Source organism: Cavia porcellus, unplaced genomic scaffold, assembly GCF_034190915.1.
Source record: "Cavia porcellus strain 051 isolate PalLab524CR breed Dunkin Hartley unplaced genomic scaffold, mCavPor4.1 scaffold_31, whole genome shotgun sequence".
NCBI lineage: Eukaryota > Metazoa > Chordata > Mammalia > Rodentia > Caviidae > Cavia > Cavia porcellus.
The window spans coordinates 10,522,558-10,548,426 of record NW_026947514.1 but is presented as its reverse complement, the minus strand read 5'-3'; the positions used below and the strand labels follow the sequence as shown (position 1 = coordinate 10,548,426).

At 42.6% G+C, this 25,869-nt stretch overlaps 1 protein-coding gene across 3 annotated transcripts in view; it reads left to right on the top strand.

Annotated features, from left to right (window-relative positions):
- Btbd7 (BTB domain containing 7) overlaps positions 1 to 14,661 on the top strand; it is a 105,412-nt gene extending 90,751 nt beyond the window's left edge. For all 3 annotated transcript variants that reach the window (XM_003462645.5, XM_013144394.3, XM_063241092.1), the window contains 4 exons: positions 2,155 to 2,344; positions 5,377 to 5,555; positions 6,506 to 6,955; positions 8,210 to 14,661. In XM_003462645.5, coding sequence (XP_003462693.1) covers positions 2,155 to 2,344; positions 5,377 to 5,555; positions 6,506 to 6,955; positions 8,210 to 9,028 — 1,638 coding nt within the window. In that variant the 3' untranslated portion in view covers positions 9,029 to 14,661. The remainder of the gene's footprint in view (positions 1 to 2,154; positions 2,345 to 5,376; positions 5,556 to 6,505; positions 6,956 to 8,209) is intronic.
- Positions 14,662 to 25,869: the final 11,208 nt, after the last annotated feature.

Here is a 25,869-nt window from a genome sequence, read left to right as displayed (position 1 = left end):
TTGTCTCTTTGAGACAGGGTCACGATGCGATTCGGGCTGGCCTTGGGCTCACTTTGTAGTCCAGGCTGGTCTTAAACTTACAATCCTCTTGCCTCAGCCTACTGAGCACTGGGATTACAGGAGTAGGCCACCATGTCCAGCTAAACTTAGGCCAACTAAAAAGGCAATTTTTTTCCTCATGTTGCCTTGCAAATTATTATCATGTTACCAGAATAGTTGTCAAAAAATGTTATGATCTTGAGGATAGGGAAAATGTTCTGAAAGAATTGCATTCATTTTATCTTCCTTGATAAACTACACACTTGATCATAGTTCTAGAATAGTTGACTTCTGGGAGTTGACTTTAGTTTTAGGGTAAGTCTACAAAACTAAGACAATTTCACCTAGTCAATAATTACCATTGTGGGGATTTAGCTCAGCAGTGTAAGTGCCTGCCTGGCAAGTACGAGGTTATGATCAATCCCTGTACCAAAAAAGAAAGAAAAATTTACCATTGTGAAAAAAAATAATTACCATTGTGTAATTTTCCAAAAAATATGGTAACCACAGTGAAACCTTGCAAGTTTTAACTAGATATATTCACACAAAAGAATTTGGGGATGGAAAAAAAAAAAGAATTTGGGGATGGCCTTTCAAGCAACTAACAGCCTTTAAAATCAGGAATCACCAGCAACCTTTCTGAAATAAAGTTAAGAGGGAAAATAATGTGCTGTGGAGTAGAATTAAGTTGACTTCAATTTTCCCTCATTTGAATTTCTAGAATTTCCAGTACTAACATAAACTGTGAAAAATCTGTTTTCTTGACGGGGTTGAGATATATACCTTTTATTGGATGGTTGACATTTTTGGTAGCTCTAAAACAGGAGAAAAGGAGAATGGTGGCGTCTGGGCTTTATGGAACACTTGCAGTGCTGAATGCTGCTCGTGTAACTGAGGCCTTCACAGAGGTCAGTCTGGTGACCCTGCGAGACCAGCGCTGCTTCTCTTGTCTCCAGGCAGGGTAGCTGGAAGCTGCTGTGGTTCTCTGGAACTTCCCTGTTCCTGCGATGGCTAAGCTTACCCCTGAGAAGATAATTTTCCCCAATCAATGTGGAACATGTTTACATAGTACCTCATTTTGGTTGTCCTATAGTTAGGTGAGACAGATGCTCTTGAAACTAATTTAACAAAAATGAGCTTATCTGTAGCTTAAATTTAATATTAACTTTTAATATTTTGAACATTTTTGTTGGATCTGATACTTAGCACATGTATACTTTGTTTGTTTGTTTGTTTGTTTTGTCTTTTTCCTTTTTATCGGTACCGGGGATCGAACTCACGACTGCCTGCTTGCAAGGCAGGAGCTTATTCCGCTGAGCTAAATCCCCAGCCCTGTTTGTTTGTTTTTTTGTCTTTCTCGTTTTTTTGTCGGTACCAGGGTTCGAACTCATGACCGCCTGCTTGCAAGGCAGGCGCTTCTGCCACTGAGCTAAATCCCCAGCCCCTTATACTTTGTTTTTTATAATAATTTTGTGTAGGGCTCTAGCTCAGTGGCATAAGTGCCTGCCTGGCAATCAAGACGTTGTGAGTTTGATCGCTGGTACCAAAAACAAATTCTGTGTAGCTCACTGGCCTAAGTGCCTGCCAGGCAAGCACAAGGTCTTGAGTTCAATTCCCAGTACCAAATAATAATAATTATTAATTAATAATATATTAATAATTATTTTGTGTATGAATTATTTCTGAATAATTTTATGTCCTTCAAATTTCTTCTTCTTTTTTTTTTTTTTAAATCAGTACCAGAGATCGAACTCACGACTGTGTGCTTGCAAGGCAGGCGCGTAAGCCACTGAGCTAAGTCCCCAGCCCCTTTTTTAATTTTTTATTTATTTATTTTTTTATCGATACCAGAGAGTCCTTCAAATTTCAAAAACTTGTCATTGAAAGTAGATTTTTCAGAGGGTGATTGTACCATTACTAAGACTCCAAACAGAGTCTTCAAAAATTAAAGAGATAGGTTTATTTTCTCCTTTCACCACTAATTTAAAACTTCATAAATGAGAAACAGTAAATGAATTCCCTTTTTATGTGGTGAAAATCATAATCTTGCTTCATTTGTGATTGAATAAAAATGAAGAATTAACCAGTTCTCTTCATACTGGATTTCTGTTTTAGTCAGTGCTGGACGAGATGATGGTGGAACAAACAGACCTTGTGCGGTTGCGGATGGTCAGAATGTCCAACGTGCCAGACACACTTTACATGGTCAGCAATGCTGTGCCACAGTGTTGCCACATGATCAGCCACCAGCAGATCAGCAGTAACCAGTCAAGCCCTCCTTCAGTGGTAGCCAATGAAATTCCAGGTAAGCTAGGGCCTTTTATTAGGCATTTATATTTAAATGAATCATTTGTTATTTTTATGTGTGATTGCTGATGTTTGAACCTGTGTGTCTGTGTGTGTATACATACTAATTCTCTACACATTTCAATACCCTTTATGTATGGTTCTTAAAGATTAAATGCTTGTAAGCCAATTTTTTGTTTTGTATTTTATATTAATGTATGCGTAGTTAAAATAATTATTAAGTTTTCCAGTTTAGCCTAGGATTTCTCAGCTTGGCCCTGTTGTTGAAGCTGGTAGGAAGCTTTCTGGTATATAGTGGATGGTCAGCAGCAGCACCCCTGGCCTGTACTCTGTAGATGGCTATAGCACACGTGTGTATATACACACACACACGCCTGCCTCTACCTTTGTAACACTGTTTTGGAAGCTTGTGTATCTAGACCTTGTCACATGTGTCCTGTATGACAAAATGACCTCTGTTGAGAACCACTTGTTTAAAGGAGTTCAGATTTTTCATCACTGTAGGATATTTTTCACATACAATAATAACCTTTGGTAGAGTAATAAGAACTTATACTTTGAATCTATTTGTGTTCCCCAAAAATGTGATCACTGTTGGTTCCCAAGGGCTCCAGTTTTCCAGGCTATCCTCTGTAAAGTTTACTAACGAGAAGACTTGTGTCGTATGACTGTAGGGGAATTGGTCATAGATTGAGGAACATGTCCAGAAACATCTGACCATCAATTATTGACTTTAACCAGTGGTCCCTAATGTTAATTTCAAAGTAAGAAAAACAACTGTGATCTGGTGGTCAGCACTTTGTAGCTCTTGCCAATTGCCTTAACAGTGGCAAAATGCAAAGTGAAGACTAGCAGCTGGGCATGATGGTATGCATCAGTGGTCCCAGTTACTCAGGTGGCTGGAGTGAGAGGAGCACTTCAGTGCAGGAGTTTGACACCAAGACTGGGCAGCATAGCAAGACCCTCTCTCCAGAGAATGAACAAAGTAAAAATCAAACTCAGCAAACTATAGCAGTAGAAATAACACCATTCATTTCTGCTTATAAACGTGTTTCAGTGAAGGATAAAAGACAGTAATGGCAGGACTTTTTATTAAATGCATACATTTTATTTTAGACTAAAGTCTTTTTATCAGTCATTGCCTTATCAGGTTTGGCTACTGTATGTTTATTAAGATATACTTGGAATAAAAGAATGGAGCTTTAGTAGTAGCAGTCTTTTAGGCTTAAGTTAATGCAGTTGAAATCGCCATTATTTCATCTTTGAAGGTAATCTGAAAAGCCCAAAGACATTCACAGTTACACATGCTCAGGAAAATAAGGCTCTTCTTTGTAGTTTAGTTCATAAGTTATGGCCCTGTTCTGGTGTCACCCTAGACTTCCCAGATCTTGCCCACCTCTCCAACAAAAGGCGGTATAGATTACTGGAGAAAGTTGATAGGCTCGTATCCTGGTTCTGCCACTTCGTGTGACTTTGGACAGTCTGTTTTCTCCCCTGAACATTAATTTCCTCATCTGCAAAATGGGATAACATGTCTCAAGGACTGTTGTAAGGGTTTAATGAAGTATCATTAGTAATATGCTGAGGCATTTGCATGGCACAAAATAAGCACTTAGTAACCCTTAGCTCCACTTTCCCCCAAAAGTAATATTCAGTCAGCACTGCATAGTCAGGTTATATCTCATCTATTTATAGACCTCATCATCTCTCTCTAGCCCTATGGCCACAGCCTTAGCTCAGATTCTTAATTGGTATTCTGCTTTTTCTCCCAGGGTTGACTTCATAAATAGTTTAGACTCTGTGGGCCATCTAGTCTCTATCAGGACCATAGCAGTGCCTTAGTTCATGAACACTTGTTTGCAAACTGCATCAAGTGACAAACATGATCACAGCTGTGTTTCCTATCCAGACACAAACATGGCTATCTTTTCAAAAATCATAGAACAAATTACAGTTGTGAGCCATCAGACACCCATACACTGTGCCTAATGAATGAGTGGAAGTGTGCATTAGTGAACTTCACACAAAAGAGTAGCTGGCTTACTTGATTTAGCTCACAGGCCAGTTTGCCTCCCCCTGCTTTGCATAACATCACACTGCGCTCGCCACACTGCTGCTCTGATCCTGCCATCACCCAGTACATGACTACAGGTGCATTTAAATTCTGTTAACCATGACTTGTCCCTGTTCACCTTTCCAGCATCCTCTCTCAACACTTGCTGGCTTATACCATTGAGTCCTGCATTTTGTTGGCAAGCCAGTTATTTGTGCTGGGCTCTCTTTGGCTTGTATATTTTACACGCACCTAGTCTTTCTTGGCATTCCTTCATCCCACTTTCTTTTATCTGCCGAGCTCTCTGTTACTCTTCAAGACTCTGTGAGACAGATTTTCCTTTGCCTAGGAAATCTTCCCTTTCTGCTCTCAGTCTGGGCCAAGTGCCTCTTCTTCCCAGACTTTTAACATCCTTAGTTTCTCTCTCCATTAGCAATTCTGTACCCATAATGTGCTCATTTACTTAGTTTGAGTCAATACAGCAAGACGTTTTTGAGGGCAAAGATCACATCTTTCATTCTGTGCACCCTAGAATGAAAGACAGGGTCTCACTATGTAACCCAGGCTGGCCTTAAACTTGCTGTGTAGCTGAGGGTGGCCTCGATCTTGTGGTAATTCTCCTGCCTCAGCCTCACGAGTGCTGACATTACAGGTATATGCCCAGCTCAAATGAATATATTTAGAAGACTTAGGAAATATCTTGATTGGGAAGAGGATACAAGCAAGTAAAATTATATTTGAGCAATACAACTCAGGATATGTTTGGTATTTTCAGGAGATTTTGGCCACAATGAAATTGTAAAGCCTTGAAAAATAGAGACATACAAATTAATATGTTGCCAGTAAACTAAATTACTATCTGACAAATTTAAGAGAAGACACTAATATAAAACACATGCAATTGTTTTACTGTGCTTACGGGGTGTTCTTTCATCTAGCGCAGGAATTTTCCCTACATGCTATTTTTCTCCTTCCAGTTCCTCGTCTCCTCATCATGAAAGACATGGTCAGACGCCTGCAGGAACTGCGGCACACGGAGCAGGTGCAGAGAGCCTACGCACTGAACTGTGGGGAGGGTGCCACGGTCAGCTATGAAATCCAGATTCGAGTACTGCGGGAGTTCGGACTCGCGGATGCTGCTGCAGAGCTCTTGCAGGTAGGACATGGCATTAAATTGTTTAAAGAGTGAGGCCTGCTCATCAGCCAGGCAGTGTGTGACAAACATCGATGTGACCGTTGCAGAGTTCTACCCCAATAGAAATAGCAGAGAAAGTAGAAAATTCTGAACCTTACAAATACTAATTTGGGTACTAGATTTTAGAGTTAGCTTACCATGATACTTAGAGGTAGGTCTTCAGTTTGCACCCCTTGTTTCCTCTCTCTTTTCTCGCAAAAGAGATTTTTTGCATATAGGTTCAAACTGAAGCCTATGAATCATGTCATGAACGCTTAAAAACCTAGCAAAGAGGGTTGGGGATTTAGCTCAGTGGCATAAGCACCTGCCTGGTAAGCACAAGGTTGTGAGTTCGATCCCTGGCAGCAGGAAAAAAAAATAGCAAAGAAAAAACTCATCTCTGATAATTATCAGGTACAAAGGCAGTACATTGGTTTTATAGTTAGGATTATAAAGTAGAGGGCCACTAAATCAGAGCCTTAAATAAAACTCAACTTCATCTTGTCAAATGGTATAGCTTCTTGCCACTGACTTCAAACTTTGTCATCCTTGATCCTGTCAGAGGATAAATATGGCATGGAGGAGTTAAGGCAGCAGGCCATTTTAAGGTTTTTGAGTTTTGTTTGGTTCTTTTCCCACTGTGGTTTCCATCCCTAATGTACTTAGTCTTACAAGAGATGACTGATCTGCTTGCCACAATAGTTGGGAGAGCAGTCTCTTAGCAGCTGTGTCTTAAGCTTCCTAGGCTACACTCTGTCCTTTGTACTATTATTAAAGTGATTCCTGCACTGCACATGTTTATGGCCTAGAAAACTCTTAATACCTTATACTTTTGTTGAATGTGGTTTTTGTTAAATATTTAACTCTCTTGGCCTGTAAATCTCCATCTATAAAATTCACTAATAAATGTCTTTTGTCTTTTAATCTTTCAGAACCCTCACAAATTCTTTCCTGATGAACGTTTTGGGGATGAAAGTCCACTCCTGACAGTGAGACAGCCTGGGAGATGTCGCATTAACAGTACCCCTACTGCGGAAACCATGTTTACAGACCTGGACTCTTTCATGGCTTTCCATCCACCCCTGCCCCCCCCTCCCCCTCCATACCACCCTCCTGCTACTCCAATCCATAACCAACTCAAAGCAGGCTGGAAACAAAGACCTCCCAGTCAGCACCCTTCACGTTCGTTTTCTTACCCCTGTAATCATTCACTGTTTCACTCCAGAACAGCACCCAAAGCTGGCCCTCCCCCAGGCTATTTGCCAGGTGTTAAAGCAGCACCACCTGATTGCACCAACTCCACAGGGCTGGGGAGACAGACAGTCGCTGCTGCCGCTGCAGCTGCTGCTGCCTCAGCAGCAGTGGCCTCTGAAAAACAAACGGTAAGTCAGCACCTAAGTCACACGCCCCAAGTGAAAGAGTGTCGGATATGAGGATCTAATCCTCAGCCATGTTACTGACAGGCTCCAGTGTGCAGCCCAGAGCCTTGCAGAGAGAGGAGGAATTGAGTATCAGCTTCTGGGAAAGGCAGGTGCCAAGGGACGAGAGTGTCATCCTTCCTTAGCTGCCGGTGTTATACGTGGTGTAGTGACCGAGCAGGACAGATGGACTTGTGATCAAGCCCATGTCTGGATTCTGTCCCTGGCTTCTGGAACAAAATGCTTCTGTGGGACAAGGAAGGGAAGTTACTTTACTCAGAGCCAGGTGTCCCATCAGGACCAGTTGGCAAAGACTCCCCCACTCAGAAAACAAACAGAAAGTTGGTCCTCATGCTTGTCTCTGCCTCTGGCCTGCTCACTTTCAGCTTCTTGTTTTCCTTGGAGCCTTAGGAGCTAGGGCAAGTGGGTGGTAACTGAGAGGATTCTTCACCTGCTTTTTGTACTGCAGCAGAGGTCAGATAGCTTTATGTAATACATTTGAGAAAATAAGTGATTTTTAAGTCTTCCTACACTGTTAAGTGCTGACAGCAGCATTGAATAGAGAGAAAAATAAAAACTACATGTATTCAGAAAAGCTTCAATATAAAAGCGCTCATTGGAAATGTTGGGTTAGTATACACCTTGAGTCAGATCCCGTCTCACATACTTCTCCCTCAAGCTGCTCGCTGTCCTCCTCCGACCCCTAAAAACAACTTTCTTAAAGGTGACTTATTAGTATGTTCATTGTAGTCTTCACTATAATAAAAATTGAAAGCTGGATGTGTTGACACACACCTGTGATGCCAGCACTTGGGAGGCTGAGGCAGGAGGAAGCAGAGTTCAGGGTCAGCCTAGACTGTATAGCAAGTTCAAGATCCTGTTTCCCAAAAAAAGGAAATGACCTAAATGTCTAATAGTAGAAGATTGGTTAATGGTAGACTATTATGCAGTAATTTCAAGTGGTGATCACAAAATTTAGTGGCAGGATTAAATGTGCACTAAATTTTGTGAAAATTGAAAAAGATGAGGTAAATTTTTTATAATACTAATTTTAGGGCAAGTTGGGAGTTTTTTCTGTATTTTTCCATATTTTAAAAATTCTTACATTAAGTATGTATTACTTTTGATGTCAGGAAACAGAATCAGTGACCATGAGGAATTGTTGTGCCTTTTTTTCCCTTTTCTTTTTAACCGCCCCCCCCCCCATTTGTGTCTCAGGGTACACAGCCCGTGCTGAATGATCTGATGCCAGATATCGCCATGGGCATATCCACACTGTCACTCAAGGACAGGAGGCTTCCAGAACTTGCGGTAGACACAGAAATAAGCCAGCCAGTCTCTGAAGCAGGAACAGGGCCTCCCCAGCATCTCTCGTGTGTTCCACAGAGGCATACACATACTTCTCGGAAAAAACATACACTAGAACAAAAACCAGACACTAGAGAAAATCCGCAGGAATACCCGGATTTCTATGACTTCTCAAAGGCTGCTTGCAGCCCTTCCACTCCTGCTCCTGGCAGATGTGCCCCTTCCCCTCCACAAGGCGGATATTTTGGTCCTGATTTGTACAGCCACAGTAAGGCATCACCAAATGGCTTAAAGTCAGCCTGTCTACCCAGTCAGACCTCTCCTAAAACACAGGAAGAAGCAAGGAGAGAGTACCCACTTTCCTCTGATGGCCATTCACACAGGCAGAAGAGTGAGCTGATTCGTCTGGATGTTGTTGAGCAACCTCCCCCACGGTCTGACTTTCCTTTGGCAGCACCAGAAAATGCTGGTAATGGTCCACCCCATGTCAGGGGACGGAATGGAGTAGAAACTGACTTGACTTTCGGTCTGACTCCTACTCGACCTTCTTCACATTCTGCATGTAGCTCCGAGGCTCCAGAAGAACGACCCAGTAGAAGACTGGCTGACAGTGAGTCTCTGGGCCACGGAGCTCAGAGAAGCACAGATTTGGAAAGGGAAGATTCCATAAGCAGAGGAAGGAGGTCTCCAAGCAAGCCAGACTTCCTCTACAAAAAGTCTGCCCTCTGAGAGCCACCTCCAAGTCCCCTGTGCCTGAGAAGTGAGACATCCCATTGAGTGATGTAACCCAACAACTTACTGACCAGTTTATCAATGCCAGCTCAGTTTCACATTGTTTTATTCTGGGTTTTGTGTGTATATATGTTTATTACACATGGCATGCTAAGAGGGTTACTTTGAATGTTGCATCTGTCTGTTTTATGTTTGAACAACTGTAGGGAACCATTTTAAAGAGCAAGCAAGCTGGCACTTTTTTTCCCTCTTTATATTGGAAAATTTTGCACTTGTACATTTATTTTATCTGTATTGATTTTATAGCAGTATGTTAAACTTTATTGCCACATTTAAAAGACTGTATTTTCATACTTTTTTGCATTTTATCTTTCATCTACCAATTTCCATGTGCATTGGATTGCACACTAAGATGTATTTTCTTATGAAATAGTTCCGTGTTTATTTTTTAATTATAGAAATTCCAAAGAACAGCACATCAAAATGCTCCTGTCTTTTTAGTAATTGTTTTAGTTCAGAAATCTTCCTGCTCAGTTCCCATAAATCTAATGTCATTCTTCAGTAAGTCTTGGGAGCTGGTCTTCATTCCCCCAGCAAGAGTCCATTCCAGGGTCCTGAAATTTTCGGGTCAGTAAGAACAGGAAGAAGAAAGGCCTTTGGTGCCCAAGCTGAAGCTGTCACTTTGTTCACAGTGTGGACGCTGTCAGGACCCTGCAGAGTCTGCTTATGTGGATTAGGGTGTTGCAGATTTGCTCACTGGATGAGGCTCGAAGGAGGTCTCCCTAGGAATGGGAAACTGGCAGAAATCTGAGAGGATTTCTGGCTCTGTGACACTTGGCTTCCCTGGTTGAAAGAACTGCCTGCTGCCTTTAGTTGTCTTGCTTTCTATGAGAAAAAACAAAAGGGCTTCAGTCTTATGGTTGTTATTTGGTATTTGTAAGCATATGTTTCCTTTTAAATGTTTTTCAAAGTATGTCTGAATTTTGTTGTCCTATAAAAAGTTGTTGTATAATACATAATGCTTTTTCACCAAAAAAGAAGAAGAAGAAATTTGTTTGCAGTTAAACACTACATGTCCTACTTGAACTTCACTAGGGATGTGCTGGTTCGGCATTTACTGAACCACTGAGCACATGGGGTCTTTAAGATCCTCTCCCTTGGAAGGGCAGCATGTGAGCTTAGGACTGTTTTTCTTACTCTCCTATGTAAATATGTTAGTATTTGAGTTTTTAAATCACTTAGACATCATTTGAACTTTCACTTTGTATTTTTACAAACACAGCCGTAGCACTTAGAAGAAAAGAGACTTCCTAAATGTCCCTTCATAGGAAGGATATTTGGAAACCTCTTTTCAAGATATATATATGTCACAGATATATATCACAGATATATATATATATATATATATATATATATATATATATATGTCACTATGAATCACTCACACTCTAAAACTATGCAGGGCTTGGGAGCCTTTACAAGCTACCATATAAATGAATTACATGCACTTTGAAATAAATAGGTTCTATTGGGTGTCAACAACTCTGATTTCTCCCAAAACTGTAGTTTCTCTTATGGTCTTTTCCTACTTTACCCTGTGGATATACACTCAGGAATAATCTGACATTTTAAAAAATCCTAATAGTAGATAATCTCAAAGATGGGAACCATGTCAGTCTGTCTGTGTACACCGTCAGACTGCCGCCCCTTGTTCTGCTGCCTGACTAGTCAGCTGCTACTAGTGCATTTATTGGCCGTGGTGGTGTGTTCTGAGCTGTTAACCTCCCAGAGGTCACATTCATTTGCTGTGAGATCGGCTCACATCACCTTTATGGCTCCTTTTTTAAAGATGGAAAAACAGGACTGTCCTCATTTTTGAATTTTAGCTCTTTTAATAGATGATGGTATGTTTGAAGTCCAATCTCTTCAGAAAAAAATTAAGCCTATGATATCCCTTATTGTGTGGTTAGACACATGTGTAGACATGAACTGTTTTAGATTTCTCAATCAGACTGTTCTGGGTTGATACTGAAGATAAAAACCTACTTTGGGAGTGAAAAAAAGCTTTCTCATCTCTGACCTGTTTGTTTTTGCTATTTTTCCCCACGTTAGACCATTGTTGTTGATCCCACACATTAAATTTTTGAGTGTTCATTAAATATTTTTTATATCTCCAAATGGAATTGTAAAAATTAGTGATCATTATTCATAGTATTGTTTAATTTATGAAGTTTGCTTTTCATAGCTTAGTTTACCAGGCTAAACTATGTGTATAGAGGGAAATCTTGCTTTAATCTGTGGGATTGTGGATTAATGTGATTTGCAGAAGATAAACGTGGTTTTTATGTGTGTTAGGTTAGGTGTTGATGGACTTGTAATGTATCTTGTGAAGTATGGTTAATAGGGTAGGTTGAATAGCTATGTGCCTCTAGCTTTTGAACCCATCTATTGAATCTTTTTCAGTGCTGTACTAAGATAAATGTGAAGTCTGAGCAAAGTTGCTCTCAGAAAAGAAAAATAATGTATAATGTAAAACTTAGGAACAGGAACTGGCATTTCACTTGGTATAAAACTGTATTGAGAACCAAATCACAAAAATTGCAGATCTCCTTTTGAGGCCATGGACAATCAGGCCATTTGGACAATCATTACTTGCTGCGCCCGCCGTGTGTTAGGTTAGAGAACCACCAGTGAGGTGCTAGCGCAGAGGAGGAGAGTCAGATTTCTTAAAGATGCTGTTGATCCTTTTCTATGTGATTGTTTTAGTCTTGTGATTTTGAAGAGTAATTTAAGTTCAAAAGCAACCTGTGGTTCCTGGGGAAACAGTATCAGCATGAAAAGCCAAAATCACTCGCATGCCCATCTCACACATGCCCCCTTTAACTTTATTTCTAGGCACGTGTTCCTGGACCCAAATAGCCTGACGTGTTGATAACCTGCTAACTTCTAAGGGTTTTTGCAGACTTTTTTTTTTGACACAAGGTCTCACTATGTATCCCAGGCTGGCCACGAACTCACAGTGATTCTGCTTCCTCAGCCTCCCTAGCGCTGAGATTACAGGTGTGCGCCACTATGCCTGGCTTATATTTATCTTTTTCTAGAACTGTCTGTGAAACTAATTCTTGTTTTTACTTTCTCAAAAACTGGTTTTTCATTTTTGAGTTTTTTGGCGTGTTTTGTTTTGTTAATGCTTGTCATCCTTCATCAGTTTTCCTTTGGTTGGTAGTTGGGGTTGTAGCAGCAGGCAGTCTTGGACATTTGAACAAAGTTGATGCTGCAGAAGGTGAAGGGGAGAGGAGATGCAGTTCCCGTCGACGGAGGCTCTAAGCTGACCTCCAGAGTTGAAACATCAACACTGCCCATTAACTACTCAGCAAGGTAGATCTCTCTCTCTCTCTCTCTCTCTCTCTCTCTCTCTCTCTGGTGGAACCAGGGATCAAACTCACAACCTTGCACTTGCCAAGCAGGTGTTTATGCCGCTGAGCTAAATCCCCAGCCCCTTCTTTTTCCTTTTTTTCACTATTTAATTCCATGGCTGGTTTCTAGTGCCCCAAGGCTGAGATAAGCCTTGGTCAGGTCAGTTTGCTGTGTGGCTCTGGGACCTGAGGATGCCAGGCTCAAATCCTGTTCCATGGCTCATGTTATTCTCAGTCTTTAGCATCCCTTGCATGTAAATATCCTCCTCTTGATGAGCAGCTTTGCCAGGACAGCATCAATATCACATTCAAGAATCCTTGACAATTCTTTTGTTGATCTTTAATCCCTAAACATTGGGTCCACTTTTCCTCACCTATATTTCCTATTTTGCAGAGATTTGGGGAATTTTATCGGTGCAAGTAAATCATGCCCTTCTAGCCATAAGGCCTTAAGGTATGAGAACATGCTTGCGCCATGTTTCTCTACCAAGTCAGCTTCCATCATTTCCTGTCCAACACCATGTAGGAAACTTGCATAAGAGAGACCTTCATCAATAAATGCTTTCATAGTCATATATGGAGTCATCTCAGCAAAGGTTGTCATTAACTTGAGAGATGAAGGCACAGCCAGTGGGTTGATTCCCTAGTTCAAGAAGACTCAAGTATTTTCACATCCAGTCAGACGTGTAAAGGTCTGCCGTTGTTGCGGTTGCACCCACCCTGACAGCAGCAAACACAGCATTAAATCATTTTCTTATGTGCTCAAGAGGTTCTACAGTGACTTCCAAAGTCACAGCCTTGTTCTGAAGGTCATCTCTGGCTTTAGTCCCAGGAAAAACCCACAGTGCATGGATTCCCTTTTCATTTGGAAGTCCTCTATCCAGTATCCTGAAAATGCATCATACAGTTGTGGGAAACTGGGGGGAAGGGTTGATAGGACCTCTCTTACACCCCCTCCTAGTGCTCTTGGATGCGCTCGGCAGCTGGCCCATCGTTGTAGTGACTGCTAAGACCACTTGGCAGGAGAAGGAAGGGTAACTGGTTGACCTGCACCACCTACTTCTAATATAAAAGATGTGGTATCCCAAATAGGTATTTACATAGTGTTGTATTTGCCTTTTAGGAAAAAATGTATCTCATGAAAGACTTGTAAGATAGTTGTTTTATAATTACAAGGCATTCTTTTTATCTTTGGACAGAATTCAAAGGGAAATGCTTTGACTTCAGGTGTTCAGTTGACCTTCAGCTCTCTGTCATCACTAATGAAGCTGCAGTGGCGGGTGCTATTCCCAAGTGTGCAATGGTTCACTTTGTCTACTTGTGGTTTACTTTCAAACCTTATTACAGAAAATCTTGCTGAAAAGGTTACCATACTCACCGCTGGAAGGTATTTCACTTTTTCATCAACCCTGTTGTATGAACAATGTTTTAGGAAATGTTATCTTTTTGTCCTATCAGTTGCAGTAGCTGTCGTGTAGTTATTGTCTGGTCAAGTCCTTTGATTTTTTTTTTCTTCTTCAGAAAAATCCTCATACCGTGTGTTAGTCTTTCGGTATTCTGGATGTGGTTGTTTTCATAGAAGGGTTACTTGGAAGTGTGTGTCTTGAAAATAACCTCTGGTGTTTGTGTGTGTATGGGTGGGTTCTGTCTGAGATCAGATAAACTGCGGAAGCTTCCTGGGGCACCTGCATGTAACTGTGTACCTCGGCTGCCTGGGCAGGCCGTGTGGAAACCTCCTCTTAGGTGGGATGGCTCAAAGCTAAAGGTTCCTGAATTCCACTTGCTGTGTAGGTGCCACATCCATGCTTGAGAGATGTGGGGCCTTCTACACCACTGCATTTCTTGTGGTTGTGCTGTTACTGGTATAAAGTCAAGTGCCTTCAATGCTAAAGGCTCAGAAATTTTTCTTAAACTGATTTCATGTCCTATGCAAGTGTTTTCTACAACCTGCATAACCAGTACTTTGTAAAACTTGTTTACGCTTCAATTGTACATAGTGTTTTTTAAAGAAATATATAGTATTTTTATTTAGGTACCTCCAAACTTGAATTTGTCTGTGTGAAGCATTGTAAAACAATACATTTCTCTTTTGAGTACCATTACAGTTGTACAGAGGTTTTCACTGGTTCTATTTTTCTACTGTTACTGATAAGCATGTAACACTGACTTTATCCTACATATAGTTGGCATTTCAAATAAATGGCTTGTATAGAACCCGCTGAGTTGGATAGTCTGTTTTGTAATGTACTACACAGTCTTCATTCTTGAACATGCTTGTACCCCTCAAGAATAGAATCAGGCTTTCCAGGTTGATCTCCTCTAACATTTCAGTTATTCAGAGACATTATTATTTATGATTTTCTTGGAAACAACACATCATTCCGAATTGTCAAGTTCTTCATATTATTTCTCTGGGACATTTTTGAAAGATTTTATTTTACAATTTGAGCAAAAAAATTCCCCGGGAAGGGGTCACCAGGTGCACCAGCCACCTGGAACCCTTGGGCCTCTGCCATTGAGACCCTGCAGTGTGGCCCTGCAGACACTAGAAACCCCCTGGCTGAGGTGCTCAGCAGCTTTTCTCTTTCAGATTCCAGCTCCTTCAGGTTTAATGTTTTTTAAAAAGAAAACTGGTGCTTTGGTCCAGAGAGAGACTCTTGAGGGGGAAAAAAATATGCAAATAGAAAAATGTTCTGATTTTTTTTTTTTTTTTGAGAGGGTCGCTGCAGTTCAGGCTGGCCTTGACCTCACAGCAGTTATCCTTCCTCATCCTCCCAAGTGCTGGAATTATAGGCATGTACTGCCATACCCAACTCTAATTTCCATTTTTAAAATTGCTATAAAATAGCATTTATTAAAATTTCTGTTTTAATTATTTCTCTGACAAGTTCTACCCAACCACTTCCCCTTTGTGCCTCACTAGACAAGTCTTTCTTTGTATTTTGTACCCATCTTAGGGATAACTGTGGAGACTCAAGATAAAATCTGCAAATTCTGCCAGGGATTTAGCTCAGCAGCATAAGCGCCTGCCTGGCAAGCATGAGGTCATGAGTTTGATCACTGGTATAAAAAAATAACAGTTTCTGGGGTGAGTTTCTTAAAAATTTGAAAAAGAAGACTGAACTGTAGCTGAGTGATATTGCACTGGCCTGACTTTTGCAAACAGTTTTCAGCAGGGGTGTAATTAGATTTGCATGTTCCAAATCACTGACTAATGAGCAAGAAACAGTTCCCCTTCACAAGAGCGGAGGGGAGGGGAAACAAAATCGAAGCAGTAAGCTGACATTGCTGCGGATTTCCTGAAACACCATTGAGGCTGGCTTTCCTAGCCACTTTGAGCCTTACCTCTCTTCTCTGTCCCTGAGGGGCTCTCAAGTCCACAAGTCCAAGAATTTGGAACATGGAGCTGCGGACCTAGCAGACAGGACACATTTTCAGCTCACCAGAAATAGTTTTTTCCTAAAAACAAACACAAGAATCCAGAGCAGAACCAGGACTGAGGGAAGAACTAGCTTTTTGTGAATGGTCCAAAGTAAATAAAGGAGAATGCTGGATGCATTGCTGAGCAATTCTTATATTTTCATATTGTTTCCTTTAATCCTTTGTGAACTGTGATGTCACTCAAGCCATTTTACAAAAGAAAAACCAAAACTCAAGAGATCCTGGGTCACTTGTCCCAGGTCACAGAGCCAGGAAATTGGCAGAAGCAGGACTCAAATCCAGGCAGTCTCGCTGCAGAACCCAAGTTCAGTAATGTCCCACGCAGCAGCAAGTCTGGTGGCAGGGACAGGAAGAACTTGGCTAGCAGTGGTGGCGGTGGATACAAGCATGATGTTCATTTGCTCAGCAGACACCATCCGGACTGATTCCAGGCGTCACTTGGAAGTGGCTGAATGGGACAGTCACGGCGCAGCCCTCAACACTTGGTGAGGGGACCTTTAAGATGCAAGCGAAGGAAAAGTCAGGACAGCAGGGTGAGGAGGAGGGGAGGAAGGGCCAGGGAGGGCAGAGCCCAAGGCAGGAAAGCTGAATACCCCCAAGGCTCAGTGGGTGAGATGGCTGCGGGCCCGGCTCAGCTGCTCTGGCAGGGCAGGCTAGGCATTTTGAGATTGTCCCTAATGGCAACGTGGCAGCTACTACACGGTTTTCAGCAGGGGCATAATTAGATTTGCATGTTCCAAATCACTCTGACTAATGAGCAAGAAACAGATTGACGAGAAGCAGGAAAGGATTCTGAATGCCAATCAGGCAATCCAGAGGAAGCTCCAAATAGCCAACAAAGGGCAGATACAGACTAGGGTAGGGCACAGTACCTCATGACCTGGTGACTGCAGGGTACAGTTCAACCAGAGGCAAGGTGAGTTTAATCACTGACTACCCAGCAGCCAGCCTCCAAGTAACAAGTGGGTGTGCACTGGGCCCTCAGGGGAGGGGCCTGCATATGGGAGCCCCAGTGGAGTCCAGGAGGGGATGGCATGGTTCAGGGATGTGCTGGGAGGAGAGGGCTGGGTGATCTGGGTGACACTAGCCATCCTAGGGCAGCTGGTGGGCACTGCCAGCCCAGAGCAGCCCTGCAGGCAGAAGGAAAATCAGCAAAGTGGTTCTCAGCACCAAGCCTGCACTGTTCCATGGAAGCGATGGGATACAATCTTCAGAACGAAGAGAACAAGGTAAAGTATACAAAACTGTGCACATATGTGTCATCTGTGGAGATGAGAAAAAAGATAATAAACATGCATGATAACATTTTTGCAAGGATCTATGAGGCTTACAGGACTGCCGCTGGAGAGGGGCATTGGCAAGTTGGGTGGGGGACTTCAACTGAATCCTTTTTGTACTGTTCTTTTTGGTTTTGGGGGATTTTTAGTTGCTGTTGATGGAACCAGGGCTTTGAGCATGCTAAGTACATGTTATACCACTGAGCTACACCCTCAGCCCATGGTTCAGTTTTTATATGATGTGTGTGTATTCAAGTTAAAGGAAAAAGATTAAGGACCAGCTCCTCCCATCCCCCCACAGTGATCTGTGGCTGCTGTACAGAGGTTTAGCAGGGCCGGACTCTAGGATGCTTTGGGCTGGCTGAGTAGGGAAAGTGAGGGCTTGGTTAGCGTGGCCTGGTGGCAGGCTGGGGAGAGGAGCCAGATGTGGCAGGCAGAAGTCTTAGAGGTCTATGTGGATGACCTTGTAAGTAGCTTAGAGGTGGAGAGGAGACAAGTCTGTGAGGTTAGAAGCTGAGCAGTGTTGTCATAGTGAGAAAACTCACACTTGTTCATCCCCGCCAGCCTGTTTTAGAATCCCCAGGGCACACCTGCCAGGCCTCTTGGCCACAGTTTGTAGTCTCCACCATGCCCTGTCTATAAACACAAAGGCAAGTGAATTGAGATCATTGGCTGTTTCTTGAGCTGGGCCCTGGTTCCTTTCTTGGTCACCTTTTCAGGTTACCAGTTCCTGATCACCCCCAGGTCCTGGCTGATTGCAGCCTGGTCTCACTTCACAATGGCTTGTCCATCTATGTTTAAGGATTTCTCTTTGGCAGACAGAATGGAAGTGAGTTGTATAATGCTGCCTACCCTGTCACCTGCTAGCCTTAACTCTGTCTTTGCTCAAAACTCGGCTCTACACACGACGGATTTTTTGTGGGCTTCACTCAACCTTGACTTCAGCTTTGTGGACTGGCAGCCTTCCTGTTTCTCCTGCAACCCCTCAACTGCCCATCCCCTAGCAACATAGACTTCCCCCTTTTCTGGAACCTTCCATCAGATGCACCATAATTGGCTGCCACCTTCTGTACTGAACTAAGTAAAAGCAATTGTTTTTTCCATTTCTCTGTGTTCTGACGGACCTACCCAAGCCTCTCAAGGGTCTCTGGTTAGTTGAAGTGCGGTGACCCCTGAGTGACCCAGGCTTCCCTTCACCATTTCCTGGGGCACTCCTCGAGACAGATGAGCATGCCTGACTCATTTTTTCCCTGGTGGCTGCAGGTGGGTGAGCATGGCCAGCAGCTGTCTGCCCCACCCTCTTGCTTCCCTTTGCTCCCTCTTACACTCCTGTGGACTGGGCCAGTTTGCATCAGTGTCCTTCTTGGCCATTAAGACAGGAGAGTTCCCCAGCCCTTATGCTCCTCTCTGAGGGCCTGCATAGTGTTCTGAGTATGTACTTTAACTTTGCTTCATAAACCTCTTTAGCTGGGCAGTGCACACCTGTAATCCCAGCATTCAGGAGGCTGAGGCAGGAGGATCACCATAAGTTTGAGGCCAACCTGGGCTACTTTGAGTTCAAGGCCAGCCTGAATGATATAATGAGCCTTTGCCACAAAAATAACATGCTTCTCATTGAAGCATCTTGAGATTTTCTTTTTTTCTTTTTTCCCCTCTTATGAGACAGGAGTTCACTATGCAGTTCAGGTTGCCTTTGAACTCACTTTGTAGTTCAGGCTGGCTTCAAACTCACAGTTATCCTCCTGCCTCAGCCTCCTGAGTGCTGGGATTTCAGTTGCACACCACACCTAGTGAGATTTCCTTTTATGTGATGGAGTCAGTGAACCTACAACTTACCCTTATAGTTAGGGTAAATTGAGGTCCCCTTCTCCTCCCTTTAGGACTTCTTGGACCCTGTCCGGTGATAGCTGGAGATATCTTCCAGGCATCTGATGTTGTGTGAAGGGGCCGCAAAGGGTCTCCAAACCTCAGTTGTTGAACATCCAGAAGAGAAGTTTAATGACATTGCATTAATATTTATTAATGACATTACATTAATATACATTAATGACATTAATATTCCTGTCTTATCTAAATATCATAGAGAAAATTAGAAATCAAAAGCCATACATAATATTGTAGCATGACAATCATGATGACATTTTTCTTTCTTTTTTTTTGTCTTTTTCCTTTTTATCGGTACTGGGTATCGAACTCACGACTGCCTGCTTGCAAGGCAGGTACTTATGCCACTGAGCTAAATTCCCAGCCCCTGTGATGACATTTTGTAACATACTTGAATTTCCATTTTGACATAAAATATCCCTTTTAGTCAATTATCTAACATATAAGAAATTTTACCTAACTTCTTGTCCTTTAATGGGATGTACATCACATGAATTTTTGTTAAAGGCAGATGTCTGAATCTGAAAGGAAAGTCTCTCGCTATACATAATCCTCTCATTACATTTTGGAAGACCTGTACATTTGGAGGAATGAATACATTTGAATGAATACATAAGGTCAATAACAACCAGTTGTCATAGGCATATGAAAACTTTTGTACCAGAAAATCTTCAAATAAAAAACCTTATGATCTGGAAAACTTAATTGCTTTGATGATGACCAACATAAACATGTCACAATATATTTTTAATAACAAGTATTGGGGTATCACCACCCATAAGGTTGTAGAGATCACTGGAGCCTCCCATTAATGAACAAGAACTGGTTAAAGTTGTTCGGTAGCTGCTTTCGTATCAGTTGGAGTCCTGTCCAGTAACCTCTCCCCACCCTAAAAGGATTTTTGTTTAATATCTTAACAATATCTATGAAACAATATCTATGAAAATCCAATCACAACATTTAACACATTATTTTTGAACAAGAGATTCTAAAGTCATAATAAACAATAATACACATTACATTTACACAAGCATCATTTTGACCAGCTGACAAACCAGGTGGAAGCATGTTTTTTAAATCTACAACCCAAATTAAATTATGAACAAATGGTCCAAAAATGAAAAAGGAAAAGAGAAAAATATTGAGCACAAATAAAAAACAGTTGTTAACTTACTGGACAAATGGGCAAACAAGTACATAGCTTAACAGACTGGACAAACATAAATTCAGAGCACACTTGAATATATTTTTGATCATATTGAATTATATCAATTCTCTTACAATTTGAGTAGTTTGTAATTATAAACAGACTAGTCAGAATCATTTGTAGATAAATTAGCAGAGACTTCTTAAGAATTTGCAAAGAACAATCTTTTATCTATAATCAGTATATAGTTTTGTGTTTCATTTTGTCTTAGGAATACTGGTACCTTTTGTGTCTCCTCCTTTCCTATAACTTCAGCTTGGTAATCTCCAAGCACTCTACCACCTATTCAAACCTTTGACTTCTGTTTTTGGTTACCATTTCCTGGACATTCTGGGTCAGTTCCTTCAATCAGTCCCAGGTTGGGTCTAGCCTTATCCTTGTCTCTCAGCTGTAAAGCAGTCTCCAAGGCATCACTGTCATAGGACTGAGCATCAGCTTCTTGAAAGGCAGAATCAACTCCTTTTCCAGACCTGGGTCTCTGATACAGCCAAATTTATGCTCTAGCACCCAGATGGGCAATTCAGTGTTCTCTGGAAAGACACCCCCAACTTAGCACCGCGCTAGGTCCTTTCCATTGTCCAGAATGAGGATCTTTCCAAAAGTCTCTTTCTCACTTTTTTCTTTTACCTGATTGAATTGTCTTTCTGCTGCTGTACTGTCATCCCTGGTGGGGTTTAAAAAATTAATAGTACATACTGCCAAGTGAAGTCCATTATGAGGTGTAAATTTTGGGGAGAATGATTCCCCTCTGTTGTTTTTGTAACTGAATCAGCATATGGTAAGCATGTTCAACAATTTCTTGACCTTGAGGGTTATAAGGAATTCCTGTGGTAAGGGAAATACAAAAAGTTTTACAAAACATTTGGAAGGCAGCAGTTATATATGCTGGGCCACTGTCAGTCTTAAGTGCCCAGGGGCAGCCAAGGGCACTAAAGACATGCAAACAATGAGCGATGACATGTCAGCTGCCTCACCAGTGTGAGCAGAAGCAAAGATAAACCCTGAGAAAGTGTCCACTGACACATGGACCCCGCATAGAGAGCCAAACTCAGGAATGTGGATGACATACATTTGTCGGAGATGATTTGGGGTAGTCCTCAGGGAGTAATACCCATACAGAGTGAGGGCAGGGGTATTATGCATGAGGAACACTGTTTAACAGTTTATTGATCCTGTTCCCGGGTTCAGTGGAACTATTTGCATAAGGCAGAAGCGCTTGATGGAAGGTGGCATGAGAGGCAGAAGCCTGTTGAACCGTGTCTGAGGGAGTAACAGTTCATGGCAGTGAGAGACAGCACAGTAGCTAGAGCACAGGGTTGAGGGGGCGTAGCCTCTCTCATTCCCCCACATTGTGAGCAGGCTACCCACCTTCTCCCCACGCTGCCCCTGCACAGTGAATGAGGACTGCCCCCCAAATCACTCAGCCAAGCTTCTAAACCTCTCAAGTTGACACAGTGTCCTATTCCAATGCAACTCTGGTCAATGTGGTAACCAGACACATTTTAAAATAGGTTTCCAGATACAAAGATAGGCTTATTTTTCATCATTTCACAACTTGATCGTAACACAGGTTTAACAACCTTTAAGAACCAGTAATAAGCCTGTCAACATTATAATGCATTGGAACCCTAACAGTCACCCTTGCAGCTGAAACAAGCAACACTGTTTTTTCCGCCTCCCTGGTATGGACCAAGCTCCAGGCTGGATGGAGCTCTTTGGTTCCCTAAGGCCTGTAAGAAGTGCTGAGAGGGCCAGAAAGCAGCAGTTTCTCCCTGCTAACTCTGTATATGTCTGTAGAGGTCCAGATAGATTTATGTTCACTTTTTTTCCCTCCCACCTCTTGCTCTAAGCCACTTTTTAAATTTTCTCCTGAGTAGGTAAATTTATGGTTTTTTTCATCTGGAATAAACTCAAGAGATTTAGCAAGCTGCATAGTGTCAGTGTATTGAAAACTAAAAATTGATATGAGAATTCAAAAAGACCTAAAAAATGTAATTATATTGATCATTAATTTGAAGCAAGTACCCTTGAATCGAAGTAAATAACAATTTTGAAAAAGAAAAACAGTTTGACATTTACATCACCGGATATCAAGACTTACTATAAGTGAGACAATGATATGCTGGGGTCAGCCTATTACCAGCCTGAAAGCCTAATGTTGAATTTTAAAAAGTTTTACAGGTTGGTTGTTGTCATATTGGTTATTTGAAATTGTCTTTTGTAAGAGTATTTCTTAAACAAAAATCAGCAAACCACAGATCAGGGCCACACTACCGCCTCCCAGCCACTGGGAGCCTGTTGCACCCATCAGGGCTGTGCCATCTCAGGAAAGCTGTCTAAGCCAGCGCGCCCCTACTGTTTGGCAGGGCTGTGGCAGGCCCTGCTGGAGGTCTTTCAGAAGAAATCAATCTTCCACATTAGTTTTGGATTTATACTCAATATCTTCATCAGCACTTTGGACAGGCATGTGTTTTGAAGGGACAGATAGTGGTTCTGCTGCCCCTACAGGTGCAACAGAGCAGACGAATTTTTGGCAAAATGCTGCTGGTCCCCACAGCCGAAACAAGCAGCTCTGTTTTTTCCCCTTTCCTCCAGGCTGCGGACCAATAACCCGAGTGATAGCTGCTGCTACGTATGAGGGACCACTGTCTACACGACTTTGAATCTTCTTAGACAGTGTGGCTTGTTTTCTGTGGGCTCCTAAAGCCTATGCACGCCATTTATTATATTTTTAAAGGCCAACTGTTGAACAATTAACTTACAGGATGACTCTTATGAAGGGTAGAAATTGCAGCCTGTGGTATAGCAAATTTCCCCAAACTGAGAAGGCCGGAATTGTCACTCATTTAAGGTTATCGGGGTGGCTGTTGTTCTGCCATCTTTTTCTCACTTGGGACTTGATTTTAAAATAGCGCTTCAAGCCAAATCCTTCGTGATTGTCCCAACAAACTTACAACCATTGACACGCTTTCTAATGTAAGTCCACAAAAATAAAGTAAATACAGAAATCAAGAATATAACAAACAGTTCCATATACATTTGTGGTTCTTGAGAACTTGTTTGCCCTGTGTTTAACAAATGGTAAAATTGGGCTGGGGACTTAGCTCAGCGGCATAAGCGCCTGACTTGTAAAGCAGGCAGTCATGAGTTTGATCCCCGGTACCGATAAAAAGGAAAAAGCCAAAAAAAAAAAAAAAAAAAAAAAAAAAAAACCAAATGGTAAAATCAATACACCTCTTTTTTTTCTGGCTTCTTCCAAGCTCATTTATCTCTCTGGTCCTACTGAACTCGTTTCTATGCCCCAAGTTTAACATCTGATGATGTCAATATCAATATATTCCTGAGATGAATCTTGACCACTACCAATGCATTTGTCCTCCTTATGCATGTGCATGAGAAGTGTCCCCTCATCCACCATCTCTTTTCACCTTGGTCCCTGTTCGGGTGCCTTATGCCGTGTACCACAGCAGCTCTCAAAGTTTCCAGGGAGGGAAGGACAGTGAAAGAGCAGACAAAAGCTGAGATCAAGGGCTGGGGATTCAGCTCAGTGACATAAGTGCCTGCCTGGCAAGCACAAGGTTGTGAATTCGATCCCCAGTAACAAAAGAAAAAAGAAAAGCTAAGGTCTGGTGAGCCTCTCTCCTGATGGAAGGAAAGAAACTGCTCAACCATCTTAGCACGTTTATTTATACACTCAGGAGGATGATGTCAATTTCAACCCCTCTGCCTAGTAACTTGTTTGCCTGGCTCCTCTGAGCCCCTGGCCTTCTGCGAGCTGAAACAGTTTGTTTATGTGACTCACTTTGGGCTCTCCATGTTCTCAGGGCTGCCTTCTTTACCCCTACAAGTGTGATTGATCTCCAGCTTCAACTGTTCCCTATGAAAGAGGGAGAGAAGAAGGAAGTCTGACTTTTTCTTCAGAAGAGCTCTCATCTCTGATATTGCCTTTGGAAGTCATCTACAAGTCCTTCAGGTTTCCAGCACAGACCACTTGGCTTTGCTACATGAACTCACACTAGACTCAGCAGTGATCTCCAGGTCTTTGACTTTTCCTTTTTTTCTTTTTTGAGACAAGATCTCACTATGTAGTTCAGTTTGGCCTTGAACCCGTGTACTCATTTATGTAGCCCAAGCTGGCCTCAAACTCACAGAGATCCTCCTGCCTCAGCCTCCCTAGTGCTAGGATTGTAGGCATATGCCACCATGCCCAGCATCCCTTTGACTGCATCCAGCATGCAGATAGCCATCTTGTATTCTTCCACCCAGTTCTGCAGGTGGCCATCCTAAGCCTACATGGTAAATCCTTTACATATCATATTTTTAAATATTAAATCTATTCCCATAGTGAATCCTAGGCATCTGGCACTGAGTCGCAAGCATTTGGGTGATAATTATAATGAAAGCTGCCTCCAAAGACGGGAGAGGATTGAAGAGAGATCTTGTTGCTCTGTAGGGTGCTCATAGAGTTGTTTTTCAGGTTCCATTTTTTTTTTTTTTTTTTTTTTTTTTTGTACGAGGAATGGAATTCAGGACCTTGCACTTGCCAGGCAGGTGTGTATGCTGTTGAGCTACCTCCCCAGCCCCATGGTGTCAATTTCAAATTCTTATTGTATGTCTCTTCTTACAGCTTGGTGTGGGATGTTCTCATTTTCACAATACTTTCACCCTGATTATTTCAATCATTCAGCAGCCTCTACAAAACAATCTTGCCACCTGGGCACAGTGGTATAATCCTCTAACCCTAGCTACTCAGGAGGCGGAGACAGAAGGATCCCAAATTCAAGCCAGGGCACTGAGACCTTGTCCTAAAAATGAGAGGGATGGACTGGGGTTAGGACCCAATGGCAGAGCACTTGTCTAACATGCACCAGCCCTAGCATTCGATCCCAGTGTCACGGAAAACAGGAAAAACTAAACAAAATCCCTCCCCAGGCTGATTCCACCTAAGAGATACGGGCACCCCACCTGGCTTAAGTCCCTGCTCCCTGGGCTCAATTTCCTCACCTGCCAAGCAAGGATTCTCACAAGTAATCCTTAGCACTCAGCAACAGGCTCCTGATCCCTACCTACTGCAGCCCAGGCAGGGGAGCAATATTCCAACTGGGCAGGCAAGGAGACTGAAGCCTGGAAGCTGCCAGCCAGTGGGACGAGAGCACGTCTGTCCCGCTGCACGGGGAGTTCTGTGCACTGCACTGTGCACTGTCCTCATTACAGGGCTGGAGTGAGGTCAGGGAGTCACAGTGGCCTCACCAACAAAAAAGAACCTGCACCCCCTCCCTCCTGCTCTCAGCAGAGCTGTTGTCGTCTCTGACCACACTGCAGCTGCTGCTCACTTGCATGCCAGGCTCTGCTGCCACAGTGCACAGGGCCTGCTGGAGCCTGGGCTCTGCTGGGAGCTGACGGTGGGTGTCCTCCTGCCACCAGGCTGAGAGGGCGGATGGAGCGGGCCAACCCTCCTCTGGCCTCATTCACACGTCACCAGCCTCACTTCACCCTGCTGATACTGCCTCATCCTGGAGCTGCAGGCTGCTCCTGGTGGGCGAAGATGGGCACCACACTTCTGGGCACCTCCTGCTCACAGCGACACACACAGGGAAGCCGCACTGGAGTCAA